Source organism: Ctenopharyngodon idella, chromosome 10 (assembly GCF_019924925.1).
Source record: "Ctenopharyngodon idella isolate HZGC_01 chromosome 10, HZGC01, whole genome shotgun sequence".
NCBI lineage: Eukaryota > Metazoa > Chordata > Actinopteri > Cypriniformes > Xenocyprididae > Ctenopharyngodon > Ctenopharyngodon idella.
The window spans coordinates 24625209-24644865 of record NC_067229.1 but is presented as its reverse complement, the minus strand read 5'-3'; the positions used below and the strand labels follow the sequence as shown (position 1 = coordinate 24644865).

Genomic DNA, 19657 nt, shown 5'->3' with positions numbered 1-19657 from the left:
GTCTTCCTGGCCACATGGGGCAGCAGAGGGTTTAGTAGCATGCCTTTTTGATGACGTCATGGACGGCGATAGCAGCGGCCATTACACAGCGCGTTTATGAGGAAGGTCGGAAGCGCAACGAGTCAACGGAAAATCTATCAACGACAGATCGCGGATACAGTATAAAGACAGATATCTGTTATCACCAAGCCGAGATAAAAAAAAAACACCCGTGACACGGCATTTGGCGTTTAATGAGCTGATATCCGAGTTGAACAGCAGTGTTTGGTGTTTGTGCTTCGCGTCGGCCCAGCGCAGCGCGTGAGTGTGGCAGTGGTACATTAAACTGGAGTTCAGTGCGCGCGCACTCACTGCTGATTTAATTACCGAAGAATCCGTGAGAACTACCGCAGAATCGCGCAGGTGATGGATGATAAAACGTTCACGAAAGAATTAGACCAATGGGTCGAACAGCTGAACGAGTGCAAACAGCTGACCGAGAACCAAGTGAGAACACTCTGCGAGAAGGTAAAGGAAATCTCGTGTTTTATACATTATTAGCTCATATGTCCTTTAATAAACATAAACGATTCCATTAAATATAACCCTTAGCATTACTGAACGCTCTGTGAAAACATCAAATATATACATCATTATTATATAAAACAGTCATCAAGATTCTTTGAACCATTTTTTGATGCAATGAATGGGATTTACATAAAAGCACACACTGATATAGATATTTGTAGCTTAGGAAAATTACTTTTTTTTTATTCTGTATTGTAGCAAAGTAAAATAAAGTTCGCAGTAGTCCTTCAACAATTACATTGTTGCGTACAATAAAACTGATAGAGAACTCCTTAATACTTTTGTAACCTGCATAGAAAGGTTGGAGGAAAAATGTCTACTGATATTCCATAATGACTAAAGCAGATCAGTTTCGGCTATTTAAAAATTCTCATTGCTCACCAAAATGTGTCGAGGACCTATCGAAATGATTCTCCTGATTTGCATGTTTTTGTCTGTACATTTAATAATTCTAACGTGATAAAGTGTTAACGTTATTATAGCATCATTTGATTGATGTAACACAGCAGCCAACAAACCTCTTGTATAAAGTGTTCCTGGTAACTTTATTTTCAAAGGTTAACGAATTTGCGACAGGTGAAATGGTGTACTAATTTATATTTAGTTGCCTGTATTTATTCATGTCAGTATTTGTTATATAAATTTGTCATTTGCAGTCTATATAACTTGAAATTGACTGCCTGTCTGGTTGAATAGTATCCTCCAGCAAACACACTCAAGTTGCTTCTATTTACAGTCACTACCACAGTTGTTTACATGTGACACAGATGTTACCTCACATCTGTCTGATGTCATCACGGACTCCATGAATTCTAGACTATGTTGAACAAGTCCTGAGAAGATCCAAAGATTTACCAAAACATTGCCTGGAAAATGTGTGTAGTTATCTATTTGATATAACCAAAGGCTTAGATAATACAAGTTAGGCCTAGTAAAAAGTGCAGTTTCAATTAAAATAAGGAAATAAAGCAGCTCTGGTGGCTCAAACAGCAGAGAATATCTGATAAAAATGTATCAATGCAGTCAGTGTATGTTTTTCTGGATAAAAAGTAGGAAGGCTTTATCAGGAGTTCTTTATGGTGTCTAAAATGAAGATGGTTTTCATTTAGGCACTACAGTATAAGATTTAGTGCTAGGCACAAAAAGTAGGCACAAAACATAGCGAGTAACTTTATTCTGTAGTGTGGCATATAAAGCCTTATTGCTTTGTCACAATTATATTAAAATGTTATTTATAAAGCACATTCGTTAGGTGCCATTATTCTGCTTGAAGATGTAATCCTAACAGAACAGAAGATTGCCATTAAAAAAAAAAAACAACCTAATCCATTATTTGATGAACCGATATTGCAGTATTGCTTAATCTAGAAACACGAAGATGTGTTTTTCATAACTGTCACGACATGCCATTCTGACGTTTTAAATGTTACCCATACAGCTCTTCAGGAAGAGCTGAGAAATGCTTTTTTCATTGAGCCAGTGAGTCTTCATATAATAAAAAGTGATGACTTTTGTTTTGAGTTTGCTGGTTTTGTTTGTACTTTTTAAGAATATGTCAGGCCTTTGGCGTCACAGGATTGCACGTGGGGCAAAGATGCAAAAATAGCTCCCTAACTCCTGAGTATTGAGTACTCGAGCAGAAAGCATGGCTTGATCTGTACTGGTCTAAATCTGCCTATGTATTGCTACACACAATCGTGGACTATGTTAAAAAGGGGTAAAAGTAAAGAAAACTCTGTTTCCTACTGTACTAAATAGAAATGGGACCAGAGGTCTCCATGGAAACACACTCATACTGTCTCTATGGTGATGGGGGTTGTTCTCTCAGCAGATATTGATTTGATTTCACAGTGATACAGAGAGCACAGACATGCACGTCCATCAGATAAGCACTCTGGCATCTTTTATTATTTCTTGTTATATGACTTCATCTTTGCATGTTTAAAAGCTGCTGTTGTCTTGAGGATTTTCAGCATGGTCAAACTTTAGACAATCCTATATAGAAGGTGGTCCGTATTAGCAGCCTGTCCATTTATTCTCAATTCAGCATCGGCATTCCAGTAAAGGCAGGCTTGATTTGACTGACAATGTTAGAGAGATTTGGGAGCGTGCATTTATGATATTCAACTAGATTTTTACATTTTCTGATGAAAGTTTCAGTGGTGCTTGCCTGGTCACTTAAGACTTCAAGGAGACATCATGTCCAGACAATGGGTGTACTGTTTGTTCAAGTCACTAGATGAGAGGAATAGTGCCTGTTGCTTTATCAAATGCCATTAATAAGTGTGAAAATTGTCTAAAGCAATCTTGGTGCTTGAGTTGTGTGAAGGTTGGATGTTTGTAGCTCCTCCTTCAAAAACAACCAGATTGGGCTTTGGAAATGTTTTTATCTGTTTTCCTGCTCCGTGTGCTTGAGGTTAACCCAGGCTAGGCATGCACTGACGCACTGAATGCTTTCACAACACTTATTTTCTGCTGCCAAAAATTTTCAGGCCGAAATGGTTGTGAAGGGTCGAAATCATTGACCGAAACAATGATGTTGAATTGGCACTTCTCCAGTGGTGCAGTTTGACTGTTCAGCATCTATTTCATGCACACAATGTGGATGAACTACAACAATTAAGTGTGTCAGCTAGTGGTGGGTGATATGAGAGTTTATTTCATGATATGAGACATTTTATTTCACGATAACAATATATATCATAATATAGGCTAGTTATCTTTACTTTTGTTTTTATGAAAAATAAGAACAAATAAGCAAATTATAAACAGACAATAGAATATATAAATAGACAATAGAACAAATATACAAATTAAATTTAAGCTTTTCAGGTACAGTTGGTTTATTTAACATACGCAAATCAGCGCAAATCCCCATACTTTACCACTCAATAACTTTTAGTACTGTAGTACACAATAAATATATTTACATACCGTGATCTAAACGATATAGCAAAATCTCTGAGACACTATATTGTCACGATATATATCTTCATACCGCCCAGCCCTAGCATCCGCGATACTGATAAAGATTCGTAAATCTCAAGATCGATCTTTTAGTCTGTGCTTTTTTTCTGTTGATGCTAGAATAAAACTTCACCGAACATTTGTAGTGCACCTGCCATCCAATAATCGCAATAAGCTTTGTTACTTTTGATATGAAACAGTCTAAACTTTCTAATTTTGCAGATTTTATCACAATTCAAAGAATAAATGTCGGTTTGGCGTGACTGATTGCTGTAGCACCTCATTTCAAGTGGCAGTGCAGATCAAGCACGTGAACCAGTAATCACTTCCTCTTTACTACTAGTTATAGCACTAAATAAACATGAATGAACATCAGAAGGAATGTTGAAAGATATAGGACACCTTACTGAAATGTACCATGTCTCATTTAATCGATCAAGCAGTGTTTCAACTGCCTAAAGATGTCAATAAAACAGCTTTCGAACAATGTCATGTAACGTTACATTTACCTCAGGAAAGTCATTCAGTAACCATAAACTCAATAGTTAGCTGGAAAAAATAACTCCTAGAGAGCATCATTTTGCATATTCATTATTCAATTACATATTCATTATATTTTTACTTAACCTGTTAGTAGTCTTCATTATTTAATGTGTTTGAATAAATCTGTTGTAAAAACAAATTATTACAGCCATCATTTAAATGTTTAAGTTTAACCAACAAATTGTTATAGAAATATTCTATTATTAAAAAGTTGATATAAAAATGTGCAATTTAATTTTTTGTAAATAATAAGTAATTGATTATTAAACAAACTTTGAAAGAAAAAAAACTTTGTTTTCTAAAAGATTTAATTTCGGTGTTTAGGTAAAATTCATAATATTAATCAAGTGTAATATTAATACAGTCATACAGAATACTTATTCTAAAATAAGTAAAAAAAAAAAAAGTTATTTTTGGTTTTGTCCCAGAATTTATTTCGGTGCATGATTAGGCTACTCACCTGGGGCCATATATACATATACATACATATATGTGTATGTTCGCACAAAAATTGAATGCATTGAAATGTGCGTGCACACTTTTTTATAATCGGGATTTATAAAAAAAACTTTTACTGGAGCGAGCAAAGTAATGAAGTAAACAGAATGACTTTAAACTGTTTTCATTTTGATATACACATTTAATTAAATATCCCACTCTCATTAATGGAGTTAAGCATAGTCATTATCCAGAAGTTAAAGAAAAATTTGAATGAATTTAAATGGAAATATTTGCAGTAAATGCACTGCTTTTGAACACTTTTCCTGTGGCACGCTCTGTTTTAATTCTCTAATGACAGCGAGGAATGCTAGTCGCATGATAATTCCTCTTTAAATTGCAGAACTCATGTTCGGAGAAAATATTTCTCGCGAGAACAATAGATGTGCACTTGACTCTATTATGGAAGACACTGCTGGATTCGTTCAATGGTCGAATGGTCCATTGGCCAGTTTGAAAAGATCCGATGACAATACTGTTCAACCACTGCTGCACGGAGGTGCTGTTGATGTGCAGGCAGACAGTATCCCAATGATAACTCCTGTGATGAAAAATACTATTGTATTTGAAGGATAGAATTTGAAGGAAACGGTAAGATTTGCACGTTTTTTAAAATGATTTGTTACTGACACAAGTCAATTGACACAAGTGTATTTACGCTGCTGCAAAAAAGTAATTTGATTAATTTAAATAATTAAAAATACTATTTGGCCAGTGGAAAAGAATGAGAATAACTCGTATGTTTTCTCTGAAAACTTTCTCTGAAAAATATTTTATATGGCTTTTATGGATATTTTGATATAGTATTTATTCTAAAACAAGACAAGGATGCTAAATAATTTTAGCAATGTAATGTGACTGCACAAATAGCACTTACAGTCCGTATCTCATATTTTCCTGATGTCTTGTAGCCTACCATTAAACATGGTATCACATAGATGGGAATATGCATATGGAAAGGGTATGCAGATGTTATGCGTGGTAAAACTAGGCATTGTATAGTTTTATACCCATATGTCACTATTTTGGGGAAGAGACGGAGTGGAGATGCATGTACGCCCGATCTTCCGCTGACTGGGTTTTATAAAGGGAATTTTGCGCAGGTTCTGGCGTATGCATGGTTTTATACATGCATGAAAACTTTTGTGCGTATGCAAAGTCTAGCTTTTGTGTATACGCATACTTTTAGGATGAAATCTACGTAAAGTTTTATACTTGAGGTCCTTGGACTCTTACTGTGACTGATGCACTCTCGTTCTCACACACGCAGGCTAAAGAGATTCTCACTAAGGAGTCCAATGTGCAGGAGGTGCGCTGCCCCGTCACAGTGTGTGGAGATGTGCATGGCCAGTTTCATGACCTGATGGAGCTCTTCAGAATTGGTGGGAAGTCACCTGACACCAACTACCTGTTTATGGGCGACTATGTAGACAGAGGATATTACTCAGTGGAAACAGTCACACTTCTTGTTGCACTAAAGGTACGTTGGCTACATTTACTATGATGGTCTTGCAAACACTCCAAACTTCTTGACACTCCATTTGTCGTCTTCATTTGTAGGTTCGCTATCCCGAACGCATCACGATATTGCGAGGAAACCACGAGAGCAGACAGATCACACAGGTGTACGGTTTCTATGACGAGTGCTTGAGGAAATACGGCAACGCAAACGTCTGGAAGTATTTCACAGACCTCTTTGACTACCTACCCCTCACAGCCCTGGTGGATGGGCAGGTGAGAAACCCTCCTCTTCTAAGAAATACACAAGAATAATAACAGAACCGAAGTAACTTCTCTGCCGTAGAATCCTCTGACACCTGCTGATGGCCGTAAATATCTTGCATAACTCTCTCTCTCTTTGTGTCAGATCTTCTGCCTGCACGGTGGTCTCTCTCCATCCATTGACACACTGGATCACATTCGTGCACTGGATCGTCTGCAGGAGGTGCCACATGAGGTCAGTACAACCACAGATCGCATCCACACTATTGACTGTGTCAAGTGGCTTGAAGAAAGAGGACATCAGTGTGTGTAGCAGTAGTGTAAAATTTTAAGGTTTTGGTCTGTGTGAATGAAATGTTGTATCAGAACTGCTCTGCCCTTGCCATGACACTCAGAAAGACTGGCACATATTGTTTGAAATCTAATTGAATTAACTGTGGGAGAAGAAAGAAAAATGTTTAAAGGTGCAGTATGTAAGTTTTATCTATCATCTATTATCTATCATCTTTATCTATTATCTATCATCATCTACCGGTGACGTTGCGAATTGCAATACAGAGAAGCTACCGTGGCCAACACAGGACAAAGACATTGTCGTCTGAGACGGCAGAGACTAGCCAGTCAAGTATACGCCCTCTGTAGAGCAGTTTGTCCGTTTAGGGCTACTGTAGAAACATGCCGGCGCAAAATGGTGACTTAACATGTAAGGGGAGTGTATGTAGATAGAAATGTTTCATTCTAAGGTAATAAAAACGGTTCATTATGTAAGGTATTTATACACCACTGAAAACATAGTTATGTATATTATATTGCATCTCTGCCAATAGATCCTCCTAAAATTTACACATTGCACCTTTTAAAGGGGTAATTCACTGCTGGCAAAATGGGCTTTTAATAAAACCTGTCTGTCTATGCAGTAGAAACACTGTAAACTTTTTGTTAGTACTTACTACTTGCTGCATCTGGGAACACAACCATTTTCGCATATTTGTAGGCTTCCTGTGGTTTTCAGTGAAAATAAATGTTCAGTGGTTTAACGTTTGAAAATTAAGACAACCATAAATATTATTAATGTAATTTTACAATTGTAGTCTAAAATTCTTGTAGTATTATTATTTATTTATTTATTATTATTATTATTATTATTATTATTTTTAAATACTAATTTTTTTTTTAAGAGGAATATAAAATTCCTCTTATTCCCCCCCCCATTGAAAAACGGCTCAGGCAGAAATAAAAATGTGAATAAAGGGCCGTTCTCACCAAAAACATGACAGCACTAATTGAATAAAAGTTCTCTTGTGTAGTCATAGTTGTATGTATAATTAGACACCAGCCTCGATTTCCACTCTGGTACTGTTTTACTGGGGAAACTCTGACAAATGAATCTTGAATTGATTCAGACTACTTTACAAATCCATATGGCCAATTCATCAGAAACCAAAACAATGCTTAATGCTCCAAATGATTCATTGCCATTGATAGTTCTGATTTTAAAAAGCCAACGGAAATATGCGACATGTCTTCATAACTGAAATTCTCAGATAAAATGTGTCTCAAGGCAGATACCACTGCTGTGAGGCAGCATGGATGAAGTGGCCATAAGTCACGCTCATTCACCGTCACCTGCTGTACATTATGGGCTTTCGTCTGCTCTTATCAAGATCAGATTCATGGGTGTTGAGCTGAACTCTTGTGACTGTACAGCCCTGCAGAACCTTGTCTCTTAAACTTTATTACCTGTTCAAATGAACCAAGATACCAGCTGTATTTGTAAATGTCAGGAGTAATTAAAGTGCGTTTAAGATATATGGCATCTATACAACACACATTCTTATAAAGGCTTTCACTGGTTTGAGGGGATTGGCTGTAAATCAGTGTGTGTGTTTCAGGGACCCATGTGTGACCTGCTGTGGTCAGACCCTGATGATCGTGGTGGCTGGGGAATCTCGCCACGAGGAGCTGGTTACACCTTTGGACAGGACATTTCTGAGACCTTCAACCACGCTAATGGCCTCACGCTGGTGTCCCGTGCACATCAGCTGGTCATGGAGGTGAGATCCACAATTCAACTCTTCATAGCCCTTCAGTGGAATAACAATCAAGATCAGATCATATAAAACAACTTTTTTTTTTTTTTTTTTTTTCTTTCAGGGGTACAATTGGTGTCATGATAGGAACGTTGTCACCATCTTCAGTGCGCCAAACTACTGCTATCGCTGTGGCAACCAGGCAGCCATTATGGAACTGGACGATACCCTTAAATATTCATTGTAAGTTACACTTATTATGATCTTTCTCATATACACTTATAAAGTGTTATGTCAAGAACAAGTCTGAACCATATTTCAATTGTTTTACTTAAAGAATGAAAATGAAGCCTGTTTCGAGGACTATAAAGGTTTTCCACTTTTGTGGTATTATCTTCATATTGTGACATTATTTTCATTGCTTTTGAAGTCCCTATTATGCTTTTTCGGATATTACCTTTCATGTAGTGTATAATATTGTGATTGTAATGTCTGCAAAGTTTTAAAGATCAAAGTGTACGACACAAAGTTATTGTCTCCTACAAGAAAGAAACGAGTTGTCAGCAATTCTGGTCTCACTTCTGTAACACCTCTATGTAGGTTTGTAACAAATTTGCATAATGCCCACCTATGGTGTTCATTGGCTGCCCATGAACAATCTACTTTGACCCTTAAACACTGTAGTAGTAGCAGCTAGGCTCACTAATCAGAGCAGAGGAAGCTCTCAGAAAGGAGGGGTTTTGAGAGTCTGATTTCTTTATGGAACAGTTTCAGACACTGTGAGAGAAGAGGTGATGCAGCAATGTACATTGAGAAAATTAAAATGTTTATTGACCTTGGATGCATGTAAACCTATTGTAGGAGACTCCAAAACAGAATTAGGAGCTGTTAAAATGGCATAATAGATTCACTTTAACCATATTACTTCAAAATTCTTATTGCTGTGTAATTGTTGACAAACTGCAAGAAAAATGAATAAATATATATATATATAATATAAGCAGGTACTCTGAACACTCCCCCGTCTGCCATTGGTTGAACAAGAACAACCCAAACTTGTGTGTTGTTGTGTTTGGATGTGAGAAGTGTTTTCATAGCACAAGTGTTGGACACTTCAGGAAAATCAGCCTACATATGTCTCACTGCATATTAAACCAGGATAGGAGAAATAAAAAAATGACTTGCAGTAATAACAATCACCATTGAGAATAGTGGGAATTAAAAATAATATATTACATAATGTGAACTGTGAGGTAAAATGTGCTTAATGTCACAATGCAAAAAATCTAGTCCTAAAATTATCTTCATTTTCATGCATTCTGCAATATATTATTTCTTGTTGAAATGTGATCAGGACAGGTTTTCATGAGATTGATTTGAACATACAGTGAGCTGCATTTTCCTTTTTTCCACAGCCTTCAGTTTGATCCAGCTCCCCGACGCGGAGAGCCTCACGTCACCCGCCGCACCCCCGACTACTTCCTATAAGCAAGCACTGGCCTGCCTCCAAAGACCTCTTACGCAAACGAAAAATTGACAATTCCAAACATGCATACATCTATTCATCCAATGTGTACATAAAATGGGGGATATGTTCTGACACAACACTAACATGGACCAAAATGTGCCATACAAGCATTTAATGCCCAAATCCGATCGCTCTGTCTCAGTACTGCTACAAAGTGTCTCGTTTTAGCCTATAGTGCAAATTGCCTGCTGTATACAATGAATAGAGTTGTTCCTTCGTTCTTGAATTGTAAATTACTCTGAGTAAAAAAACAAGCAACTAGCTTTCTCTCTTACGGTATCACTGGAAAAAAAATGTCATTTAAGTTGGCAATGCCAGGCATGTGAAAAACAGTAACATTTTATACAAGTGCACAAGCTGACATTCTTTCCTCTATCTTCATCAAAAAAACACAAAAAAATCCTATCGGGAAGGAATGTTGAAACCGAAGGACGTGCCTCTTCCGTTCTGGGAGTGAACACACAAGTGTACATGGACTTCATCTGACTGTCCCTCTTTGTCTAATCTTACCATTTTATTTTCTTTTGTTTCCTGTCTTCTGTGTTATTGTTAATAAGTGATAGCCTCTTCTTTGGTGTATTTGAACTAATAAAGTACTTTTAATCGCAAGCTACTCCAAAACCACACACTAGTTGTGCTTTTATTTGACATTGCTACTTGAGGATTATCATCTTGAGAGTAAAATAATACTTGCATAATGTGAAACTATACTCAGCAAGAAATGTAGAGTGGAACTGTTTTTTTGTAGTTTCCATTAAGAATTGACTGGAGCATAAAGTGTTTTTGTTTGCTGTACTAGAGTGGTGCAGATCATTGTTTAAGCTTTGACTGGTCATCCTCTGCTGGTACATGTGAAACTACACCATCTGGCTGCAAAGAGCTTTTTTCTCCATTCACAGATGGTCTAAAATATCCATGTATTCTGAGAACATGCATTTTTGCAAGCAAGCATTTTATCACTTTGTAGTTGTAGTTCTTTTACCAGCGAACGATTCTTTGGTTCCCATGGAGGTTCAAGTTCAAAGTCACTGTCCAGAACTTCACATCCCAAAGGTGACACTTATTCAGTTATAGCATTTCCATAACCAGGTGTTTCAGAGTTGGGCAAGTTAATAGATTTGGAGAAAGATTACAAAGAAAAACATGAAAGAAGTCTCTTACACTGACCTGCATTTATTTGTCAAAATTGTATGGACCTCAAACTTTTTAGTATATGAACATTCAGATATTAGATAAAATGAGACGAGAGTACCAATCTGCAGCCTAATATAAAAACTACCTGAGAATTTTGACTGTCACCCTAACAACCCTTGTTTTATTACCATTACTTTTTTTTGCTGATTTAAAAAACATTGTATCTGAACAGGATTATTCTCATGTATTTATAGAAAAACTAAGATCAGCATACAGGCTGTAAGATTCATCCATATGCCAGTTGAAGAGCAAAAGTGAAGAGTTACAATGAATGTATCCCAATTCTGTCCTTTTGATTGGTGCACGATGTTACAGCACTGATACTGATATCCATTCAGTCCCATTAAAGCATTTCAAAAACAGAAGTGCTCTTAGGTAACGGACAGCTCTTTCTCCTCCACGTGCAGCAGTGTGTCAGTGAGAATCCCAGCCTCCTCCAGGCTCACGTCTGCAGCCATCAGCAGGGTTTTCCTGGGGTAGGATGTACACAGCGTGTAGAGAGCAGGATGGTATCCTGTCTTCATCATCCAGTCAAGGAGGAGCTAATGATCATAAGCAGTTAATATTACCTCATCATCTTTTCTAGTCAAAGCAGACGACAGTAATCAGGAAGGACTCACCATCGAGCTCCAGGTTTTGAGGAATCGCCGGTGGATCGTTCTTCTGGTTGGACATCTTAGAGCTATTTTTACAACCTGTTAGCGAATTACAGAGCAGAGATGTAACTATAAATACACAACTTCACAGAAGAAAGTAATATTTATCATTGGGTCATCATTTGCTTGGTTTTTTTCATATGTCGGAAGAGTTGGTCCACTCACCCCCTCGGTGTCTTCTGACGGCTCATCGGGCAAAACTATGACCTTTAATGGAAAGAAAAAAAACACATTTCTTCCACACAGGCCCAAAACGTACGTTTCTGAAAGTCCTACCTAAATCTACGCCTGTGCTTAAGGGCTCCTTTAGAGCAACATTCCAAGCGAAACACATTCACTGTTTCCCCACCTTCTTCTGCTTGGGTGCTTCCTTTTGGACAGGATCTCGAGTAACAGTCTGCAGCAGCTTCCGTCTCCTCCTGGCTCCCTGATTAGGATTCTCGTCTACATTGACATCAAGACACATCTGATCCTCTTCCCCCTGAACCACAAAATACAAATAAAGGTGCTCTCAGTAATATGTGTCACTCATCTTAGACCAGGGATGTCCAATCCTGCTCTGGAACGTCACTGTCCTGCAGAGTTTATCTCCAACTTTAGCTCTCAACACACCTGCCTGGAAGTTTGTAGTATGCCTAGTAAGACCTTGATTGGCTGGTTCAGGTATGTTTAACTAGGGTTGGAGCTGAACAGTGGCCCTCTAGGAGCATTTTTGGACACCCCTGTCTTATAATCAGACTGACACCTACTGGAGCCAATGCAGTGTATCATGTAAAAGTTTACTGTTAACAATGCCATTGTAGAAATGCTCTGTTTGTAGTCAGCCATGATTACAATTAATTGTCTTTATGTCGAACGTCACATGAACAAACAGGAAAGGAGTTCTAATTGCGCCCGCTTCTCGAAGAAAGGGTTAACAGCAGTATGAACTGACCCCGACATCTATGGACTTTTAAGGTAATCTGCTAACCTAGCTAGTTCATTTTATTGTTACTGTTTAATTCAATTTAAATATCTAAATGATAGTGAGAAGAAGAAAAATAAAAAACTTTTAGATATCAATCTGCATCTGCAGATTTTTTTAAATTTGGTTTAAATGCATAAAAGTTATATATATATAGAGTACCTCTCCCATGCACCACTCTCTTTAACGTTTCAAAAAACATTAGTTATTTGTAATTTTCTTATTTAAAGTGTCAAAATATCATGTGGTGCGGCCGTCCGACCATAACTTCTGTTTTGGAAATGTCTTTGAAATTACTCTAAATTTATTTGAATTCATTTTCTGCACTATTTGGCATGATTTCCAAAGTGTTTTGTAATCCTGTGGTGCGACCACTGCAGTGTTTTTTTTTTATTTGAAATAGAATCTTTTGTAAAATTTTCAATGTCTTTACTGTCACTTTTGATTATTTTAGGTCTAATGTGTCCTTGATTAATTAAAGTATTAATTAATTTTTTCTTAGTCAACTTAAATGAAATGGTGCACTTATGTTTCCGATGTGATTTTTTTAATATAAAAAAATGTTTATACAATTTTTTTGTGTTAATGAAAATTCTGTGAAATTTTAATAAAATCTGTTTAAATCTATTTTTTTGTATAAAATTGATTATTTATTGATCTCTTTAAATAGATTTTTTAATGATATTTAAGGTCTTTGTGTCATTTGGAGCATCATGTGGTGGGCCTTTGGCTTGCTTAGTTGGGGACACTTGACATTTGACATTTGATATTCAACAGTGCTTTGCATCTGCATACACTGACAGCATTTTGTTTAAGAGCTGCTGTGCAGCCAAAATTATATACCATTTATCACTGTAAAGCTGCTTTGACACAATCTGCATTGTAAAAAGCGCTATATAAATAAAGGTGACTTGACTTGACCAATAATAGCAATAACTGTATTAAATTAAAAATAAAATATCTAATTTCTGTGGCTGAAATATGAATGACTGATAGAGTATGCTTAAGTGAATGGTATTTTTAAAACATTTTTATCAGTTTTATGCAATTTACAGGAAAAATAAGTCTGTTAAATACATTTAAGAAGGCAACTCTGCAAATACTTTGTTTCTAAACACTACATTACTGAGAACTTGTAAAAAAATGTTAAGCATGTAAATGAATTAACTTTAAGATAAATCACGGTCGCACCACGTGACATTTTTTCAGGCTATGGCCAATTCATCTAGATAAAAAAAACCCCACTAAAATCACTTAATTTAAAATTAATATGAATTTATGTGTACACAACATTCTTAATGTTTGAACAATTGCAAGAGATATTATTTTTTGTCTTTTAAAATTGGCTTGTCGAAAATCCTTATACGTCATTGACCCATTTAACAAAGAGCTGAACTGGAAGTGATGCGACCTGTTTTGCACAATACGTAAGTTTGTTGTACATAATCCCCATTACTACTACTACTAAGTACTATTAATTTTGTTTAATAACTTTTAATGAAGATAATTCCTAGATTCGGTACACTTACACATTACTGTGGCTGCCAGCAAGATAAGATGCTGGAAAGGTTGCTAAAATCATCACACTATTCTGCAACTGTACTGATTATATCAGGAGTTCCAGACTCTGGCCCTTGTGATCCAACCCTGATCAAATTCACCTGCCTGTAGCTTTCTAGTGACCCTGACATTGATTAGCTTTTTCAGGTGTGTTTGAACAGGGTTGGAGCTGAACTCTGCAGGAAAGTGGAGCTGTGTCTGAAACTGCTCCCTATTTCTTAAAAAGTGCACTATATTGCGTTACTGCCATTCTGTAGTGGTGTCCAATTCTGAGTGAACAATATCATTCCCTACGTTCATTCACTCTTTTATACCCACAATGCACTCTGATTTGGAGCGTACTTTTGATGCACACTCACTAATGGACTATTTCCCATATTGCAATGCGAGACAGTGATAGAGCTCAAAAGAAAATGAAAGATGGGTTATGGCAACACCAGAGGTGGCAACTTCTACAAATCTAAGTGTAATGTTTTGCTAATTAAAGTACATCTGTATTATGATATTGTGAAGCGTAATGTTAGAGATTGATTGATGCAGTAATTATTTTCAACTGCATAATATTGTGTACACAATGTATGTTCATACACGTGTTTATTGTTGTTAATAGTTGTTATTTTAAATAAAATAAATGTGACAGACAGTAGAGTATTTTTATCTAATAAACATAATAGTGAAGATACATAACAGCCAGTTGTTTTGAACATCTTGAGTTGAGAACCCCTACATTATATCTAAATTGTTTATTTTTCTGATGCATGAGTATTACACTCTAACATGTATTACTACTTTAACTTTTTGACTGAATAACAACACTATTGTCTTCTGTAGAGCTGCTTAACTGTAGAGTTTAACTCTTTTTGCATCTTTGATCATTATGTTCCTGTTTATCACTGTAAATTTGATTTTTAAAAATATGTATTTTATAATGCGCAACAGAAATAAAGGTGCCTTGACTTATTTTTAATTGTTTTAAAAAACAAAACAAAACAAAACAGAAGAACACATTACCTGTCCTGCAGCATGTGACACTAGTGATATGTGGATGAGTTTGCTCACCCCGACTGTTAACCCTTGGCTGAGTTTCCAGGTCTCTCCTGTCATGCGATGGTGTCGCTCAATTTTCTGCTGGAGCAACGAGTTCTGTCTCGGCTTTAACACGCTTTCAGCATAGTCAGACGTCTTCATGATATGAGAAACAACATATTTAGAATATATTCAGAACATATTTACTGACCTACAGTGGAACATTTATTTGCTTTTAAAGGCAGGGAGTCATGTGTTGTGCTGAACCTTGTCATTGTGTTGATGTTGTTGAATTCTTCTAACTTGCTCTTGTTTCAGTCTGCTGGATTCATGCAGTGGGCCTGCAAGATCACAAACTTCAATCATAAAAATAAGCCATTACAGTTACAGCAAATATACAACTACACAATTAAATGAGAATAAAAATTGTCATCTGAATGTGCGTACTGTCTGGGAGCTCTTGACACACTGGAAAGAAGAAAGATTTCAGCCTTGGAAACATGTAAATCAGCCATGTGCAGATGCCCAGGAATATGAGCCCACGTCCGGCCAGCTTCAGAGCATCTGTAACACCTTTAACACACATCAAACAGCTGTCAGGCCCTCAGTGGTCAGATCTTAGCAGCCCTGGATCACTTCACAGCTGCAGCAGCATTAACACAAGCTGATCTTCAAGATTTATAGCAACGGCCTCAAAATATAGAACAATATCCATTTCCACTGGAGAAAAAAAAGCTATCCATAATTTAATAAGCAGTATCACACCACTGGCATTTTAAAAGCACACTTAAGACTTCAAACATTTTAAACATCGACAATTGATCTAAATAAATGATACTATTAATTCAATTACGTCGGTTAAATTTTTAACACATTTTTTTCCCACTTAAGTTGAAGACTGTATTTTACAGGAAATTTTAATAATGAATTTGGAGCCATTTGTTCTTGCTCTATTAAAATGTGTGACACGAAGTGTTTTCAGAAAAATAAAAGAATAATAATTGCTGGAATAATGATTCTTATGATATCGTGTTACCAATTAACGAGTGTTTCCATGAAATGAAGCAAAATCCCGCCAGTAAAACACAGAGCACAACACCTCTGTTAGACATGTCAGCAGTGATACGAATAACAACACGGAAGTAAGAAGTTTCAAATTAAAAGCTGACAAGACGCGAAAAATACATAAATAGTATTATTTTAGTATTTTATTAGACCTTGCTTATTATTGAGTTTTTAGGTTTGCACTGAGCTTTAGACTGCTCTAATTCAGTTTATTTCTGCGCTGTTATAACAGATCTATGCTAATTTTAGCAACAAGATTGCAATCATAGAATATTAAAATTATAGAACTGCTCAGTTTTATTAGATTTTATTATTATGAATATAGTAGTGCCAACAAAGCATTATAGAACAAATAAAAGCAAACAATAAACTGAAATATATAGGTCGTCTCGCCAGGGCGCTTTTATTATGAAAAGAGTGTCCAATCATGTGGCCGATCGTCACTGGGCTCTGTCCAGTCGTTGTTCTCGTTTTGTGCTGGTCTCAGCCAATAGGCGTTGAGCTGTGTGTTCGCATGTCTGATTGACAGCTCCGCAGCTGCAGAAGCAGATCTGTGATCATGGCGGATGAGGTGTCGCGAGCTCAGAGCGCGCAGCCGGGAGGAGACACGATATTCGGCAAAATCATCCGTAAAGAGATTCCTGCCAACATCATTTATGAAGATGATCAGGTGCGATCTCAGCTGTTTGTACAGCGATAGCGATACTGCCATCAGCGCTGACATGCAAGTCTGTGGTCGATCCTGCGCCTGATCTGCAGCATTACAATGCGCTTCAGACTATTTATAAGAATGAGAATCATTCGAGTGTCTGATCACTGTTATAGACGCGTTTGAAGTTCAGTTGCAAATTCCTTTCGAGTTCTGCTGACAGTTATATTGAAATCTAGGATATTTGGAAATGTGCCAAATTTCAGTGCTAGTTCACATGTTTTGCACTTGTACGAGAGCATGTGCATTTCTGCACACTTTTGTTGCACATTGAACAGCGATTGATGAAGCCCCCGTCCAAAATAATGCATGCTTTCAGTTACACGGCAGTTTTACTACTTATACACTTGCTTATTATACCCAGTTGAATAATACACATTGTTAAACTCTCTCTCTTTCTTTCTCTCAATCTCTTCCTGTGTGTGTAATGAATTATTAGTGTATTGCCTTCCATGACGTGGCCCCTCAGGCTCCCACTCACTTCCTGGTGGTCCCCAGAAAGGCCATCACTCAGATCTCTAAAGTAGAGGACGCTGATAAAGAGGTCAGTATTAAACTGACACTGTATCACAGTGTGTTTGAACTTAATCTCAGAGCCACAGGCCCCCAAATGAATACCGTGCACATGAATCTACTTAATTATTTGTGGTTTTGTTCCTGATCTTATTCATTTAATAATTCTTCAATAAAGAGTTCTGATCTAAATCAACCAGCTCACAACATTACAATCATTAATATAGACATAGAATATGTTTCCTGTGATTCTCTGATTGAAAGGTTATTGCTAAAAATCAGTATTATGGTCTAGCTTTGTAACTCATGCCTTATAGGTTTATATTTTTATAAAGGCACTTCTTGAAATCTATGCCAATTGACTAGATCTACTGGTGGATGTGCTGGATGTTTTTGTGAGTGTTATATATTCTGATGTTTCTTTGTGTTGGCACAGCTGCTCGGACACCTGATGATGGTTGCTAAGAAGTGTGCTGAGCAGGTGGGTTTACCCAGAGGATACCGACTGGTGCTCAATGAGGGTCCCGACGGTGGTCAGTCCGTTTACCATGTTCACATCCATGTCCTGGGTGGCCGTCAGCTGGGATGGCCTCCTGGATAACCACTTTATAGCTAGTCGTGTCATTGTTTGCCATAACTGAGGTTAAATGTTAAATGTCATTTAGGAATCACTAAAGAAAACAACTGAAATTAAGTTCTGACTGAGGATGTCAATAAAAACCATTAAATGTTATTTTTTGGAATGTGTCATTATTTTAGTCTTGCTACAAATATTCCTTGTTTTTGGTTGTATTTCCCGGGCTGACTCTTGAATGTCATCCAATGTTTTTACATTGTTAACTTTGAGAAATAAAAAGGTGTGAGAAAGCAGTGTACAAAAATAAAGTATGTGTTTGAGTATTTCCCCCTGAAGATCAGCATGTGCCTCTGAGCTCAGGACAACAGCAATGTGAGAATGAGCTGATATACACTATATTGCCAAAATTATTTGGACACTCCTCCAAATCATTGAATTCAGGTGTTCCAATCACTTCCATGGCCACAGGTGTATAAAATCAAGCACCTAGGCATGCAGACTGCTTTTACAAACATTTGTGAAAGAATGGGTCGCTCTCAGGAGCTGTGAATTCAAGCGTGGTACTGTGATAGGTTGCCACCTGTGCAATAAGTCCATTTGTGAAATTTCCTCACTACTAAATATTCCACGGTCAACTGTTACTGGTATCATAACAAAGTGGAAGCAATTAGGAACAACAGCAACTCAGCCACAAAGTGGTAGACCATGTAAAATCACAGAGCGGGGTCAGCGCATGCTGAGGCGCAGAAGTCACCAACTTTCTGCAGAGTCAATAGCTACAGACCTCCAAACTTCATGTGGCCTTCAGCTTAGCTCAAGAACAGTGCGTAGAGAGCTTCATGGAATGGGTTTCCGTGGCCGAGTAGCTGCATCCAAGCCTTACATCACCAAGTGCAATGCAAAACATCGGATTCAGTGGTGTAAAGCACGCCGCCACTGGACTCTAGAGCAGTGGAGACGTGTTCTCTGGAGTGAAGAATCACGCTTCTCTGTCTGGCAATCCGATGGACGAGTCTGGGTTTGGTGGTTGGCAAGAGAACGATACTTGCCTGACTGCATTGTGCCAAGTGTAAAGTTTGGTGGAGGGGGGATTATGGTGTGGGGTTGTTTTTCAGGGGTTGGGCTTGGCATCTTAGTTCCAGTGAAAGGAACTCTTAATGCTTCAGCATACCAAGAAATTTTGGACAATTTCATGCTCCCAACTTTGTGGGAACAGTTTGGGGATGGCCCCTTTCTGTTCCAACATGACTGCGCACCAGTGCACAAAGCAAGGTCCATAAAGACATGGACGAGCAAGTTTGGTGTGGAGGAACTTGACTGGCCTGCATAGAGTCCTGACCTCAACCCGATAGAACACCTTTGGGATGAATTATAGAGGAGACTGCGGGCCAGACCTTCTCATCCAACATCACTGCCTGACCTCACAAATGCGCTTCTAGAAGAATGGTCAAAAATTCCCATAAACACACTCCTAAACCTTGTGGAAAGTCCCAAAACTTTTGGCAATATAGTGTATGAATCTTTTATATGAATAATGT

General features: G+C 37.5%; 3 protein-coding genes across 4 annotated transcripts; 2 read left to right on the top strand and 1 right to left on the bottom strand.

Moving 5' to 3' along the window:
- The first annotated feature begins 46 nt into the window (after positions 1 to 46).
- Positions 47 to 10479, top strand: ppp2cb (protein phosphatase 2, catalytic subunit, beta isozyme). The gene is made up of 7 exons (XM_051910515.1): positions 47 to 507; positions 5846 to 6055; positions 6136 to 6309; positions 6443 to 6532; positions 8190 to 8351; positions 8452 to 8570; positions 9743 to 10479. Exons 1-7 carry the CDS (start codon positions 406 to 408, stop codon positions 9813 to 9815), a joined length of 930 nt encoding a protein of 309 aa, XP_051766475.1. The 5' UTR covers positions 47 to 405; the 3' UTR covers positions 9816 to 10479.
- A 533-nt stretch (positions 10480 to 11012) lies between these two features.
- On the bottom strand, positions 11013 to 16429 carry ubxn8 (UBX domain protein 8). 2 transcript variants are annotated; one of them, XM_051910517.1, is made up of 8 exons: positions 16292 to 16429; positions 15703 to 15828; positions 15523 to 15611; positions 15289 to 15411; positions 12055 to 12186; positions 11871 to 11912; positions 11670 to 11744; positions 11013 to 11591 (listed from the first exon to the last, which is right to left on the bottom strand). In XM_051910517.1, exons 1-8 carry the CDS (start codon positions 16365 to 16367, stop codon positions 11421 to 11423), a joined length of 834 nt encoding a protein of 277 aa, XP_051766477.1. In that variant the 5' UTR covers positions 16368 to 16429; the 3' UTR covers positions 11013 to 11420. The 2 variants fall into 2 exon arrangements, with proteins under 2 accessions (XP_051766477.1, XP_051766478.1); XM_051910518.1 differs by having other exon boundaries at positions 15523 to 15596.
- Positions 16430 to 16802: 373 nt separating this feature from the next.
- On the top strand, positions 16803 to 18275 carry hint1 (histidine triad nucleotide binding protein 1). Its single transcript, XM_051910519.1, has 3 exons — positions 16803 to 16990; positions 17469 to 17573; positions 17979 to 18275. Exons 1-3 carry the CDS (start codon positions 16880 to 16882, stop codon positions 18141 to 18143), a joined length of 381 nt encoding a protein of 126 aa, XP_051766479.1. The 5' UTR covers positions 16803 to 16879; the 3' UTR covers positions 18144 to 18275.
- The last annotated feature ends 1382 nt before the right edge of the window (positions 18276 to 19657 follow it).